Source organism: Ambystoma mexicanum, chromosome 4p (genome assembly GCF_040938575.1).
Source record: "Ambystoma mexicanum isolate Mex_15411 chromosome 4p, UKY_AmexF1_1, whole genome shotgun sequence".
NCBI classification, from domain to species: Eukaryota; Metazoa; Chordata; class Amphibia; order Caudata; family Ambystomatidae; genus Ambystoma; species Ambystoma mexicanum.
In genome coordinates, this window is record NC_090927.1 from 201,733,619 (window position 1) to 201,750,007 (window position 16,389).

The 16,389-nt window shown below is 43.1% G+C and overlaps 1 protein-coding gene across 2 annotated transcripts in view; it reads right to left on the reverse strand.

Annotated features, from left to right (window-relative positions):
- Positions 1–1,317: 1,317 nt before the first annotated feature.
- Positions 1,318–16,389, reverse strand: part of INTS9 (integrator complex subunit 9) — a 1,072,683-nt gene continuing 1,057,611 nt past the window's right edge. The window contains exons 16-17 of one of the 2 annotated variants that reach the window (XM_069605700.1): positions 3,957–4,094; positions 1,318–1,967 (exon numbers count right to left, since the gene is read on the reverse strand). In XM_069605700.1, the coding sequence (XP_069461801.1) occupies positions 1,791–1,967; positions 3,957–4,094 (315 nt within the window). In that variant the 3' untranslated portion in view covers positions 1,318–1,790. The remainder of the gene's footprint in view (positions 1,968–3,956; positions 4,095–16,389) is intronic. The other variant, XM_069605699.1, reaches the window with a different exon arrangement.

The following is a 16,389-nucleotide window of genomic DNA, read 5'->3' on the forward strand; positions in this document are numbered from 1 at the left end:
CAGAAGCTTTAACCTGCCAGGTTACCATCACAGATAAAACTAGCCCATCCATCCTACACTTCTGGAAGGAACTGAAGGCCCCACTCTTCAGAGAACATCTCTCCAATCACGGATCGCTCCAATCAACCCTGATGCTCCTGCTCTCACTCTTCAGCTCTCCCATTCGTCCCAGATCTTCTGGTACCCCAAACCCTTGTTTGTAACATGAGCGCACGTCCCTGATGTACATTACTTCGTTGTTTTCCAGATGGGTTTACACTTTATAAATCCCATGCATACATGCAAGTTTGGGCGAGACGCTCCTTCCATTCGATTCCAATGCAAAGAATGAAGCTTGCCCCATGGAAGCCTGCCAGCGCCCAATGGGCAGGCCTCATACATCTCAAAGGAGGGGTAAAAGCTGGGTAGAAAAGCAATTGCCACTGCTCTTTTGAATGGCGATCCCATCACCGGAATACAGATAGGCATGAACTGATTGATGAATACCTCGCAGCTTGACCCTGGAGATGTCTATCTATTTGGCTAGTCTTGCTCTACCGTTGAGAGGAAGGACCTTGCGTTAGACGGAGAACAAACCATGAACCTTCACTGTTGGATGTCCTGTCTACTTATATGAGTGTCCTGCCAGGTCATTGTCTAGAAGATGGAAAGAGCCAAGGTCTGGTCCCAATGAAGGATGAGCTAGAGTAGGTGTGTTGTAGGAGGGATATGGCAGTAGATAATTTGGGAGCATTTGCAGGTACCTCAGCTAGATGTCAGATCTTCTGGACTTTTAATGAATAAAGCTTGCCTACTGCAGAATCCGGGCCTGAAGGGTGTCCCCTATTAGACTCACACTTGGATGTGAAGGGATTGACAGCATGGGTGAGGCTAAGCTCAGAGGAGGGAATTGGCGAGTAACCGGGCCGCACACCCTAACAAGATGCAACAAAAATGATCTACATACTAAATCGTCTCTCTGTATCAATATACTTGTGAGCTGAAAGACACAAAGTTACTTCTATGAAATTATACCTCTTCTATTGTGCCAGTCAGCGCCCCTAGGCTAGAAAACTAGAATTAAATGATACATGCAATCCAACTTTGCATGTTTGTGTATATTTGGCCAGAAGGAATTTCTCTCTCTTGGCTCCATTCTCTGCACTGGATGCCAAGAAACTATCAACGCTTCATAAAAAAACAATTCTTTAATTTTCCTGTACAGAATATTTGTCGCCCTTAAACTCAGTAAAAAAGAGCTTCCTCCCAGTTCGTCATTTGGCCTTCCCAGGGGAAATCACAGCATGTTGAGAAGAAAAAGTGAATTTAAAAGAAAAATAAAAGCTGCATACATTTTATTGCTATTTTAGAAAACGTTCGGAAAAATAGATATTGTTTCTCTGTGGCGTTTCCTGTGTTTTACAATGTCATAGGGTTGATAAGCATTGCCAGTTCCACAATGTAATCTCCTCAGTTTGTCACCCATTACAAAACAGTAACAGTGAGATAGTCCACAGCAGGCCTGTATAATGGACCAGATCCTCTTAAGCCATGAAGCTTTCCCCTGTGCAGTAAGCCTGGTTTTCAGGCCACACACAGGATTCATGTGCGCAAGGTATTCGGTTCCTTAGTCCAACTCCTTAGTCATCAATTGCTGGTTACCAGTCATAACCTATGTCCCATGGTGTGCCCGCTGCGGCACTTAAATATTCCGCATCACTCTCTCGAACTGTGATGCCTCCTGCCTCTTTGTTGCTGTCGTACATCCAATCACGAATAGCAGAAGAGCATGAATATCGGTCTCCCACAGGCTAGAACTTTTGCAAATATTTCAGGACCAGATCCCGCAGCTTCATGCGCAGCGGCTCGTCATTGTCACAGATGATGTGGGTTGAATCTTCCTCAAACTGGATAAGGGTTTCTGCCTCCTGTAGAAGGACAATGTGTCCCTTTGGCGTCTCCTCGATCTTCACATCGGTGAAGCCATTCTGTACAAAGGCAAAGAAGGCAACGTCAATGGGTCGAATAGACAATTATGTTAAAAAACAAACCATGTGCAATATGGTAAAGCAAGGGAGAAACAGATACAGAAATGGGAGTTTGGAGCAGTTGTGGAGGTGGGGCCGATTGGCATTGGACCACAAGACAGGTAGAAAGATCTTAAGCAGTCAAGCAGGACGGGAGGAAGAAACACAAGAGCAGGTCAGGCAAGAGAGAAGGAATGCAGTGAGCGTTTTTTTTAAACACTGGTGGCTTAGATAGGCTTAGATAGGCTTAGATAGGCTTAGATAGGTGCACAGTTGGGTGTGGAGATGGGCTAAGACTGACTTATGGAGGAAACAAGAAGACCCCATAAGAAGGGCGTGGCGTGGAAAGGGAAAGAGAAGTGGAAGAACAGACTAGCAAGTATATAGTGATCCGAAGTCACAGAGAGAAATAGAGCAGGTTCACAGACATCCTGCAGTTAAAGCAGCCTTAGCAAGATTTAGAGAAGTGGCATCAACAAAACAAATTACGAAAGATTAAGTGAACTGTAGTGATGTGCAAATTCTGAAGGACACAAACGAGGGACTTGACTAGGAAATAGAGTGGATGATGTTTAGAGTAGAGGGAAAGGCCAACGGCACAAAATAGGGCATAGTCTGCAACCTTCGGTTTTCCAAATGTTTTGAACTACACATCACATCTTCCCTAGACAGCACAGTCAATTGTGAGGGAACATGGGAGCAGTAGTTCAAAATATCCTTGGAACTGCAGGTTGCAGACCACTGAACTAGGGCAAACGTAACTATTCGGCCTTCATGCCATTGTATAAAACGGAGGCATTTGTGGCAGGATGTTCACCCAATGCGTAAATCTGTGGAAATAAGATTATGAAAGCAATGTATTAATGAGCTGGAAATTCAGCCAATTTGAAGTCTAAAGCAATGTATTCCCAAATCCAGGGCACACAAGCTTGTTTTTCACAGTGCTGCTTCGGTGACCTCCGCCACTGCACTTCATTAAGGTGGAATGAAAAAAGGAAAAAAAAAAGATATGCTGTCGTGGTAGCTTTTTCTAAGCATTTTAGCGTTACCATCAAAAAGAGTATCGATTAGAAATACGATGGGCTCATGCTGTGTGATTCGTCAAACACTTTGGTTGGTTGGCCATCACCTACAGGCGGGCCAGACACGAAAAGTTACGAGCATGTGTTTTCTAGATGGGATTGATAAAAGCTTTGGGCAATCTGGGCAACAACATTAAAAATAAGAGTAACAAACTTCTAATTTCAGTTTGAAATTGGGACAGAGATTGTCTTAATGATCATGACAAAAGACTCAGGAGAGTGATTTAACTGCTCAAAAGGTTTGTTTAATGGTTCCATGTGTTGGTACCCCATACATTCACTCTCAAGCGTTTAATTTTTAAATGTTCACCTTCTTTAAATTCAGAGCAGCAGCAAAATGTGCATGGAACCCCCAGCCCTCTCATTAACCTATAATCCCACCTGCATCCCTAAAAGACATAACCTTTCCCAATATTCCGATCTTTTTTTGAAATGATATATTTTAGGTGAATTTCCTGGTGATGCATATCCTGCACTAAACAACGTGTGTGGTGAATATTCTGCAAAGAAAACATTTGGTGCCAATTAAAGGGGGCATTCAGGGCGCATCGGGCAAATGTCATGGCACAGGGACCAATATCATGGATCGTTATGGGAAGCATCAAAGCCTAGGAAGGGATTTTCAAGGTCACGGAGCAATTTCCAGTCTAAGACAGAGGTTCTTGCTCTTACACTCATGTAACGGCTCACTGTGGCACCAGGAAGAAGGCCTCTCTGGCATACATTTCTACTGATCAATTATTAATTTAAAATTAAAATGGCATTCTAATATTTAAATTGAGTGTTCAGTGCAATAGCAAAGCTTTCTCCCCGAGTTACCCGTTGTCCTTTTGTGCTGGTAGATGGCGCAGCCATTTACACCACTCACCTTTTCCAGGGCTTGTACAAACAGGTCCATGGGAATGGAGCCACTGAGCAGGGGCTTGAAAGGCTGGCTCTCCGGGCTGTCCTCGATTACTCTCTTTCTCTTCTTGCTGGTTTGAACTTGCACCGGTTTGGGAGGAGGCTAAGGAGAGAGGATGTTTGATTTGTAAGGGAAGGCAGCAGAGCTTTTCTTTCAAATCAGCAAAATGAGAAATTGCACTTTAAGAGGATGATTCAAAGGAATCGGAAGACCAAAATGACATTCAAATGTGACACAGGATTGATTTAGCATTGTTTCGAGAACCAATCTCCCAAATATTAACGAAATAAACACCAACATGAGCAAGTAAATGGCTCCTGTTTCATTCTGGATGCTTCATTCCAATCTGTTATAGCCCTACATCTCCCTTCCCCTGTGGATTTTCTCAAATGGCTCTATAGAAGATTATTGTTCACTTTTAATTCCCCCCCCCGACCCCCATATCTAATTGAGGATTACATATCGTAGCGTAGATAGGACGGGTGCGTAGTATCTGGAGCAAAGGAGTGCCCGGAACAAATGGACGTGCTGCGTAGAGCAGACGAGTTGCGTAGAACGGAGGATGACGTAGAGCTTGCGTGGTCCAGAGTCATGCGCGTGGGACGGACTAGAACGCGCAGGGCGAACTGGAATGCAGGAGGGCGTGGAGCGGACCGGAATGTAGGGAACAGACTGGGTGCATAGAATGGATAGGGTGCATGGAACGGATGTTGTGAAGTACATAGGATAGTTTGGAATGCTGAAAACGTTTGAATGACCTCATAACCCACCATATGCTTACTCTCTCCTTTACACCACCACTCAACTAGAACACAGAGATACTATGACACCATTCGGTATAACTGTTCTCATACCAACAACCGCCACATACTCCACATCACTCTATGTAAACACTGCTGGTTTCACACCCCCAGCCAGGCATACTCCTCAGGCCTAACGCAGCCACATCCGGTCTGGATAAACCCTGCCAGAACGAACACATATTCCTGACCTAAGAAGCAGCTATTACACGCTCAAGCTGCACACATACCTGGTGCTCACACGCACCTTTGACTCTCCCTAATCCCTCTACTGATCTGAACTTCGGTTCCCAAGGGCGTTCAACCTACCAGCGCCTTCAGACCATACCAATGGTATATAAGGCGCTATATAAATGCAAAATAACATAACATAAATAATTGTTTTACATATTTTAAGCAAGTACTTAAGATTTGTGGTACTAATTTAGGTCTGTGTAACAAATATTTAATACCTGTAGTTCAGATGCAAGTCTGAAAATTGTGTAAATTAGGAGATTAAAATGAGTACGAGTGCATTATTAACTACTAGGTTATGTGACCGAGACAATGCATTAGATTTCATCGACATTAGTAATATCTGTTTTGTGATATGGGTTCCACACAAGTTCTGACATCCGTGCGTGACCTGCAGTTACAGACTCGAATTCTGAAAGGAACGACTCACTCAGCCCTTCATCCTTCTGAGGGTTTATAAAGTGAGTATCACAGAGTTGGTAATAATTACAAAAGGCAAAGAGTTAATTCAGGATGGGCATGGGGAATAAAATTACAATAACTACTAATTATACAACATAATGACTCCTGTTTTCCTAAGCTCAATTTCCTCCAGATTTGTGAAACACCCATCCATGGATTGGGGGGGATGGTGCAGAGCGTTATGCCCAGTACAAAATACACTTTTCAAATCTGAGGCTGTGATGCATGCCCAGGCCCGCCCACACAGGGCTCCGCCCCCTGCCTCAGACATCAGTCCTTTTCCATTCTTGTAGGTTGGGACCTGACCGACAGCCAGTATTAGTGGGGAAGGAAGGGAACCGAGAGAAAGGGAATGCATGTAGGAAAGTGGACTGAGCCAGGGGTACAAGAATCAATATCACAAGATACATTTTATATATTTACGAACAAAGAAAGGGTTTGGTGCCAGTTTTAGACCACAGACCTTTTATCCAACACATTGCAGTCAGAAGAGAGGTCCAAAGTTGGGCACCCTGAACTGAAAAGGCTCTGCCCCCAATATGAGAGTGATCAAATGTTGCTTCCTGCTGGCAATGTGAATCCAGAGAATTCATCCCATTCCTTAAAGGGCAGTGTGGTGTACCAGAAGTCATAGGATGACTTGATGACATGTTCAAAAATTCTTTATTTAACTAAACAGGAAACCACCTTACTAACCCTACTTCTATGAGGGAAGTTCCCTGCCTAGTAAACTAAAACTAAGTGTCCCTATCCGAATTAAAGTAAATGGTCCAAATCCTACTTCCTAACTGGCCCTGCCACTTTAGAAAATAAACAGAAAGGCACAGAACGGAACACAGTCTCTGGGTTAGACCTCTGCCTGGTCCAATACAGCAAAGTCTTCAAAGGATCAAATTAAATAGTTCAAACAAATCCGGTCTTGCCTCAGACCTTGATTGACAAAACTAAAGTTTTGTTAATCCAGTTGCTTCGTTGCCAGGTTTTGTGGGAACGAGACTCTGGTTCCAGTTAGTTATTAGTTAGCTACAATTGTTAGATTTTGCATATTAGAATTGATTGTGACTTGTGTATATATAAATAAATATGTTTTAATATAACTTTAAGTGAGTACGTGTTTTCTTGGGTCTATGTATGGACTGATTTCTTTGTATTGCCTTACAGCTCACATAACTCCCTTCTAAAATAAGCCTGGCTACTCAGCCACTCTCCCAACTTGTTTAGTACATACTTATTTTAAGAGTTGGACCTTAGAAAAACGTACCTAACACAAAGAACGGTGTAAGCATTACTGTGAACTAAATAGAACACCGGCATTGCCTAAGCCAGGTGTGTAAAAGCATTACCTGAAACCAAGAGAGTAGCACCAAAGCTTATGGTTAATTATCCTGGCTAGCAGAGTCCAGACGGATAAAGGCAAGGTTGGGGAAGGGAAACATGCTACTTATAATTATACTTTAAAGCTGATACAGCCTACATTGCCAAAGTCAATAGGAAGAAGGGTGAAGTGTATCCTAAAGGCAATTGTTGCAGACAGACAAGAACGGCAAAGAGGCAGCCTCTCTGAAAAGGGAATATTCAAAGGAAGAGTGCCTTGCTTACTTCACGGTGTCGAAGTACCATAAAGTGAATCTTGTCATATCTGAAAACTGTCTGAAGTCACAAAGTACTGAAGCTGTAGTTGTGTCTTTGGTTGTCAGTAGATTTGATACTATAATAGCACAATTGAAATTGGAACACCATGAGGTAAAAGGAGTATATTGTCACGGTGAATTTTTGTAGAAGTTACTTGCATTTGAATGTTGCTAAAATGAAAGCCTGAATGACGATAAAACTGAGATACTGCTCCTCGGATCTAACACTAACCTAAAATAACTACCCCCAAACTACGAATCCTTCAATATTGATACCAATATCATCACAGTTATGCCTGTCGTAAAAACACTAGGTTTCCATCTAGACTCCTCCCTCACCCTCAAAAAACAAGTCAGCTCCCTTGCCTCCACAACAACTTACACCTGCAAGCTAATCCGCGCTGCCAGATCATTCCTCTCCAGTGCCAGTTGTATCACTTTGGCTAACGCTCTAATCATGTCCAGACTAGATTATTGCAATGCCTTGTACTCTGGCGCCAACAAATATGTCACGGACAAACTTCAACGACTGCAAAATAATGCCCTAAGAGCAGCACTGAACGTCCCAACTAGAGACCACATCACTAAATTCAGGAAAGAGACCCATTGGCTAAAAATAAAAGACAGAATCCTCCTAAAAACTATCATCATCACATCCAAATGCCTAAACAATCTAGCTCCTTCATACCTAGCAGAAAATATCTCTAGGAGAACCACGACCCAACCCACCAGATCTGCCAATTCATTCATGCTCGAAACCCCTCGATTTAAGTTGTCTACGGCTGGAGGAAGTCAAAGCTGCGCAATCCTGGAATACACTTCCAATTGACCTTAGGCGCCCACAACCCTACACCAGATTTAGACACAATGCCATTAACTGGCTCCGCACCAACGACCTATAACCATCTCGGCCCCTCTCATGCCACTCCACCCTCACCCTCAACTTAGACTATGATTAGCTCTGGTCCTTGACCTGCAACTTTGATCAGCTAGATCTTGTATTATTCACTGTATTATATGGTGCATTCACATGTATATACGCACCCTAAATATAAGCAATGCCCAGTCTGGCCTTGAGCTGGGTCTTGATTAGCCATTTCTTGTATTATGTACTGTATTATATTGTATCGTACTCACTTTGTATGTACTTGCCTGAGACTGGCACTGTAACTAAGCCTCGAGAATTCTTGTACTGTTGCGCCCGTCTACCTAAGGGTTTGGTGCGCATTACCAAATCAATAAACAAACGAAAGTAGAAGTGCTGTGAAGTCGTCCCGACAAACATAGAACCTGTGTTTTATGAACATTGACCTTAACCTAACAAGGAACTGTGGTATTTCTACTTGGACAACTAGAAGTTGTGGCAAATCATTGTGACTGGAAATAACATTGATACTATTTCACCTTATAACCTGACACTTTTCAGAAACGCTGGATGTCACTCATCAAATGCGGGATGCCAGAGCTGGGATCATGTAAAACCACTAGAAAATCATCTGCATAAAGCCATATCTTATTCTTATGATCTTCCTCTCCAATAGTGCAGATACTGTCATCAGATCTTAGCAGCACTACCAATGGTTCCATCGCCAGAATGAATAATAGCGGGGAGAGTGGACATCCTAGTCTGGTATCCCTGTTGAGCTTAACCAAATCTGAAATCAAGCCCTTTGTGAGTACACTGGGGGAGGGGTTCATATACAGAAGTCTTACCCACGGTCTAAAGTTTTGACCGAATCCCATTTTCTCCAAGCACTCAAATAGGAAAGGCCATTCGACACGGTCAAAGGCTTTTTCGGCATCCAGAGAGACCACTGCAGCTGGACAAACCTGTTTACTACCACGCTAATTTGCCATGAGTAACCGTCTCATGTTGTCTGCCACTGATCTTCCTGTCAAAAAACCCATCTGGTTTTTGTGAATTAAAGAAGTCTGAGATTCTTTCAATCAACAACACATGCATGAGGTACACATGCAGTCAATTCAACTTTACTTGGTGTCCAGAAAGAATTAAATACCTGGGAATCTGGATTGGCCCAGAGGTGGGGAAATTGCCCAAGATGAACTTCAACCAAATAATGCCCAAACTTGAATCAGATCTGGACCGATGGGCACTCCTTGAACTGTCTGTGTGGGGCAAAATCAACTGCACAAAAATGAACTTGGCACCACAAGTTAATTATACACTCTTGATGCTTCCCATTAAGGTGCACAAAAATATTTTCAAAAATCTCGACTCAGTCATGCAAAAGTTCATATGGGATGGCAAACCACTGAGGCTAGCCTTATGGAAAATGCAGCTCCCTCTAAACCAAGGAGGCTTGAATCTGCCTAACGTCTTTGAATATCATCTTGCATTCATGGTCAGATATCTGTACAGGACCATAGGCAAGGAGGAAGATCAAATGGATGAAATGGCAGCAGAGAGTAATAACTTATCCAAGCTATCTCCAAAGGCTTTGCTGACAACAGTGACAAAACCATCCGGAAGGCAGAACCCAAAAACCATCCGGAAGGCAGAACCCACTGACAGCCTTTATGCCTGAATGCTGGTGCTGGATATCCAATCGTATGGAAAACGATCCGTTTCTGTTCTAGGATGCATCGATTTGGCTTAATCCAGCAGTGACCGCCCAAGGGAAAGTTCTATTCTAGCCATCTTGGTTTTTAGGAGGAATTAAATACATAAAGGATCTGGTTGAGGATGGGGAATGGATCCCTTTTGCACGACTACGCTGTAGCTTTGATTTGAGTGAATGCAATTACGCTGAGTATAGGAAATTGAGGGGTATCATCGCTGCCACGGCAGACCCTTCGCACTTAGCGTCACAGAGTGCAACATGGTCAGCGCTGGAGCTCTGCAAACGGGCTCTGCACCCAGCTGCCACTATGTATGGAATTTTGAGATCTTGTCGTAAAGGAGATCCGGAGTTAGCCAATATCTGGGCTGAGGAGTTGGGCGAAGCAAATGATCAGGGCTGTTGGCTGAGATGCTGTGGCAATGTTCGACTTGTTAGCATGGATTGGAGTCTAAGAGCATCACAGACTAAACTCCTTTTTAAAACCTATTGGACTCCAGAGCGCATGTTCAAGAGACTCCTTTTGGAGAGCGATCAATGCTGGAAATGCAATCAGGCAAGGGGCATTCAGTCATTTAATCTGGCCCTGTCAAAAAACTAAAAACTTTTTGGAAGGGGTATGTGAAAGACTGGACTTGGTCTTAACTTGCACTATCATAATGAATGCTTCAATTTTAGTGCTTGGTGATGTAATTTCGCTGGATGACGTACAATTCTGTAGAAAAGTCTGGCTACTCTGGGCTTGCACGGTTGCTAGAAAAAATTATTTGAAGGTCTTGGAAATAATCTGCTTTCTTCTGCATTGATGACTGGGTGGAAGAGGAGTTAACTGTATCCACCTATGAGAAGGCAATTAATAAGCAATCTGGAGACATTGACACATTTTTAGACATATGGGGAAGTTTTCTTGATGCTTATGGATAATGTGTCCCAATAGAATGTGTGTTCTCTGTTGTGCACTTATTCTTAGTGAATAACTACTTTTCCTCTTGATTTCAATATCAATATCAATTGTTCACCGTGATGTTCACTTAGTGACATTACAATTTTGCGTCTATTCCTTTGTATCACCACAATGGCTATGCTGTTTTTAAGGTTATTACACAACCCTGTGGAATTCCATGATGTTTGCTTTATTTAAAAAAAACGTAAAAAAACATTGATACTATTTGATGAATTGGAAATTCTTTGTGCCAACAAGAACAGAAGCGTTTCTATTGTTTGAACTTTGGTTAACAGAACTTTGTCTTGACATTGAAGAACTGCATTGAGACTATCAAAAAACGGATTGCCTTTTTTTGTTGTTGAATGTTGGAACTGAAGCTACCTTGAAATCTGGGGAGGGGGAGTTCACCCAGGTTACCAAGAAAGACTATGAATATCAGTGTTGGTGTTATTGTGAATTGCCATATATTTATGTATTTGATGTTTAAGTGTGAGGGACAGATATCCTGTGTTAGTGTTTCCAGTAGTTTTGATAGGCGGGGAAATCCTCTGAAGAGTAGGGATAGTGAGGCGTTATATAGAACATATAATTTGATAAAACAGCACATTTTGAGAAATCACCCAAAAGTTGTCCGCCTCACATTTCTGATGCCTCAAAGTTGCATAGACTAAGGATAGCCCAGACACCAAGCTACCTGTTGTCAGTTAATCCTTATAAACAGTCACCAATACAATCCTATCAATGATAATGAGGATGCCATCTATAACATATCCTAGAGTTTCCATGACCTCTCACATTGCACATGTCTACTTTACTCATTCCAACTAGCTAACACATAGTATCAGAGGATGCTCCAGTGCAAGGAGAACAATAATGTGATGCTAGATAAAAACCTGCATACAACAAGCAAACACTAGGTCACCAGTGTTGCTAGAAAATCAAATATGGCGCAGTTTTCCAGTCTTACACGTCTCGAATTTGTGGCAAAACTTGTGTTACCAACTTTACACAAAAAAAGGCGATTTTCTGTTATCGCAAGTGACAGTTTTTTTAATTCTTAAAATACTACTAATAGCAACTGCATAGATATTTTTTATTTAGTTATATACAGGAAGGAACAATGCTATTTTGATCGTAAACAAATGTACAATAGCAAAGGAATCCGTTTGATTGGAAGCAGTGAACTTCATACAATCGGGTGAGTTTGAGTGACTTTCTGGCCAGGTTGTGGAGGGGAGTAAATGGCACAGTCACTGGGGACAATACATGGGTGGATTTACAAAGATTAAGGACAATCAACATTAGACATTTTTAAGTGCAGGTGGGGGTACAGCCAACTGTTTTAGAGCTGTGACTATGATGGATGAAGTGCTGGAGCAGAGGCAGGTTAGAGGCAAGGGAGAAATGTTAGCTAGAAGGCAGGGGAGAAGTAGGTTAAGAGGGTAACTCAGAGACGAGGAGGTAGGATTTTAGTTTGGTTTTGAACAATTCAGTGTGGGCCGTGTTATATACTTTAAAAAGTGTTTGTTAGAAAGCTTCAACTCAATCATTAACAGTGGAAATTCCTGTAGTCAGGTGCTACTGCATATTTTTTTAGCCGCCTGTGACATTGCAGCTTGTCTGTGAAGTGAATCAGTGTTGGCCCTACCTAAAACAGTGCCAGTCCATCCACACGCAAGAGGGTCCAATGAGGATGGCCAGGCTGTAGCAGTTAGGTAGGATCATTCTGAGAAGAGAAAGGGTCACAGTATCCATGCTCTGGGACTTCTGAAAACTTTGCAGCAGCACAAATGACACAGCAGCTGCACAGACATGCCCGGCCCATCCCTGGCAGGTTAGGGAGCTAGAAATTCAACTTGCAAGTACCTGCAATTCATCTATTTGTCAAAATGTTAAAAAGAAGATTTTCAATTCGAAAATAGCTACTTGCCAGCCATAAACATGGACCTGGCTTACTAGTTTATAAGAAAGGAAGGAACTGTGGTATACACCAAAATGGAATGTGCATTACCGTACATTGCTTTTGCAGCACTTTCTTCTAGCCAAAGGATGGTTTAAAGCACTAAAGAAAAACAAGAACAACGGGAAGGAAAGATATATAGAAGAGACATAGAAAGCTAGAGGGAGAGAGAGCGGGAGGGTGTGAGAGACGGAGAGAGCGAGTGAACAGGCAGAGAAGGAATCGGGGGATCTTCTGGGGTTATTCCGGGGTATGTCCGTAGCAGTGTAAGAGTTGGTTGAGGGTAGATGATGGTGTGTTGGGGGCTAAATGAGCGTCTGCAGCTATGCGAGATCCTGTTGAGTGAGGCACTGATGATGTATTCTTGGTACTTAGTGCACAAATGCTACAAACTGCAGCCCTAAGGCTGGAAAAGTGTGAGGCTGCAAAGCCGGTCTAAGCGAGCAGATATAGAAGCATCAGGATACAGAAAACCGAGGGCGCAGACCCTATGAAATAGACACAGATCGAGTAGTTTATGCCCTCCTGTCATGTTCATTTCTAGAGCCACTTGAACAGCTCTACAATAGAAGGTTGCACAGTTTATCAGGCCTTTGGAGAGTGGCATGTATTTCTTCATAGTAAATCCATTGTTTGGAATCCTTGTAACTTTGTGCCCTGATGTGAGTTCTTTTTTACCACCTTTCCCAATTGTCCCATGGCTATGTTTTGTGACACACTTTAGTACACTAAAAGCAAATGCCTCCAACCAGCACCACCCAAGAGCACTTTGAAAGAAATCCCACACACTCACAAAGCCATGTGCAACTCAGTGTACACAAGCTTACTACTCTTAGCTTGACTAATGCACCCAAGCTCTCTATAAATGACTTCTCTGGCACTTTGGCCTAGACACTAAACGTGTTAATGCTCTCGCTGAGAGCAATCAGGTAGAACAAGTCATTATTAAATTTAAAATATCTGTATTCAAAACCAAATTCAGAGAACATAATATGTTTGCGGGATTCCTGGGAGGCACCTCCGTGTGAGACTGGGATGTAGCGCATAGAAACTGTGCAGTCCTTCCAAACCTTACCATGAGTAAGGTGGACACCAGTTTAAACCTCCGTTCCAGGGATAACAAGGACAGCAGGTTGAAAGGAGGTACGCTTTCTTTCTGATTACTTACCCCATTCTGGGTAATTTTCCCCACGGGTCTTAACCCAGTAATGGATTGAATGTAAAGTAATCGCTTTTTGTTATGCTGACCTCTTTACAAAGGGTAGTGCATCCTTATTGGTCCCTCTCAATGCCTAGTGCCTTTTGAAGCAGTGTAATGTTTGACAAAGCTAGGGTCAAATACAATGCCCCAAAGTGCTACAGTATTTTCGGCAAAACTACCATCTTTAGCAACCCAATGTTTCAACATAATGTCACGTGCAGCTGGTTTCACCTATAAATATCCCTCCTAATTCCTCCCAACCCTATATTTAAGTGTCTACCAGGACAGGTGCTATCCCAAGGTCTAAGTGAACCCCCTGATGACAGCACCAGTTTACCTAAGATCACACTAGCTAAAGTGCTTTGAAAGCAATTCCATGACAGTGACATAACCTCTGATTTGGACTCATTCACCTTATGGCCCGCCACTCGTCTGAACTCCAGCAGAGTAAAGAGAGTGAGAGTAGAATTCGAAAACCATGATCTACAAGTCATCTACATACAAGGTTGTTTTGCAATCCTTTCTGCACACCACTACCCCTGTAATAACCAAATCGTCATGAATAGAGGTTTCATTGCAAGATCGAATAGAAGAGGTGATCGTGGACAACCCTGCCGGGGTGCTACAGCAAAAGCCTACATTCCTCTGAAAACATTCCCTTTCTTCAGACGGATGTCCCTCCGTTGTTATACAAACCTTTACAAACTGTCCTAAATCATGGGCCAAACCCAAATTTACCGAGAACAAAGTTGAGGTAAGCCCAGTTAACCCAGTCAAAAGCCTTTTAGGGATTGATATATATTGCTTCAGTGACATAATTGCACAGGTTACAAAATCACTAATATCTCAAGAATGAGCCTGATATTGCCACTTCCAAATTTTCTCATCAGTTTCTCTCTACGGTAGTTGTTAAGCAGAATTATATGCAGTACCCTTTGGGAACACCACACACAATTAAGACTACAAGTGACAGTACAAATTCACTTTTGGTACAAGCCTGTACTACACAGTAAAGTGGTAGCGATGGCTGAGCAGCCAGCCTTATCTCAAGAGTAAGTGAGCCGTATCAAATAGTTACACAAAGGACAGCAATTACTATGATTCAGGCAAACACTGACTCAAGGTTTTCAAGTAAAAGAATATACATTTATTTCACTCTTCAGTTGTATAACACTACACCATTATAAGCGGTTTAAAAATCACACTCTTAATACACCACACCACTTCCCTTCCTTTAAATTCCAAACAAGTTAAGCTCAGAAAATGAAGTGGGAGGAAAATGGCACTCCAGCAATTTAAAGGGGAGGGAAAGACAAAGTTAATAAAAATAAACCACACCAACAGGTAAGTACTCAGGGCAATAGAGCAAGAGGAACTACAGTGATAGAATCAGGTAGGCAAGTCTTAGGGCCAAAGTCAATAGGACAAAAGTCTTTTGCTTAAGATCACACAGCTCAGGGTAGTTCGCGGTAAAGTTTGTGCCACGGATTTTAGACGAGGTTGGTTGGTAGAAAAGTTAGTTCAAAGAGAAGAGAAGGACAAGCCCTCGGATTGGAGAAAGATTTCACACACTTTCCCCGCGACTGAACGAAACGAGCAACCGGGTTTGCATAGTACCTTAAAACGGAGAGGAATCTGTAGCTGAGGCGGACGTTCCTGGTAGTTCCAGCAGGCTCACAGTTCCTGAAGCGACTGTCGGATTGACACGAAGTAGGAAGACTGGAGGGTCCTGCACTACACAGGGAAGAAACCAGCAGCTCCTTAAAACCCAAGCAGGGTCCGACCTTCCTGGCTATCCGGCCCACTTTAGCTCTTTAGCTCTTTACAGCGAATTCGACCAGAGGAGGGGTCCTGGTTTGCAGTTTGGGCAAACTGGTTGGTCCCACCAGCTCAAGGGAAGGAACAAGTTACTTACCTGTAACTGTTGTTCTCCAGCATGGGTCTGGCATGGATTCACATGCTCATGAATATTCCCCGTCGTCAGGTTGGGAATCCTCAGTAAAGAAAAAATCAGTATCAGTTTCGTTTCTGATCTGTCTTTCTTAGTAGTAACCAATCACTGGTCTCTGGGTCATACTGCCCCCAGCCAATGACTGCCCTCTACCTAAGCCCCGTCCCTGGTAGCCATCCTCAGATTTGGCAGTATGACCAAGTGAAGAGCCGCAGATGGGTAGGTGGGAGGGTTCGCATATGAATCCATGCCAGACCCATGCTGGAGAACAACAGTTACAGGTAAGTAACTTGTTCCTTCTCCAGCATGGGGTCTAGCATGGATTCACATGCTCATGAATATAAGAATACATAGCAGTATACACATGCACAACCACGGGAGGTGGCAAGGCTCAACATTAAGCATTACACAAATTCAACATTAAGCACTGCTTGGCCGACCCTGGACTCCTCCCTGGAATCCCAGTCGACGCAGTAGAATTTCGTGAAGGTGTGGGTCGACCTCCACGTAGCAGCCCTGCAGATGTCCAGCAGGGGCACACCAGACAAGAACGCCGTAGTAGCAGCGATCACTCTGGTCGAATGGGCTCTCGGACGGCCGGGCAACGGTCGGTTTGCCAACCGATGACACTGA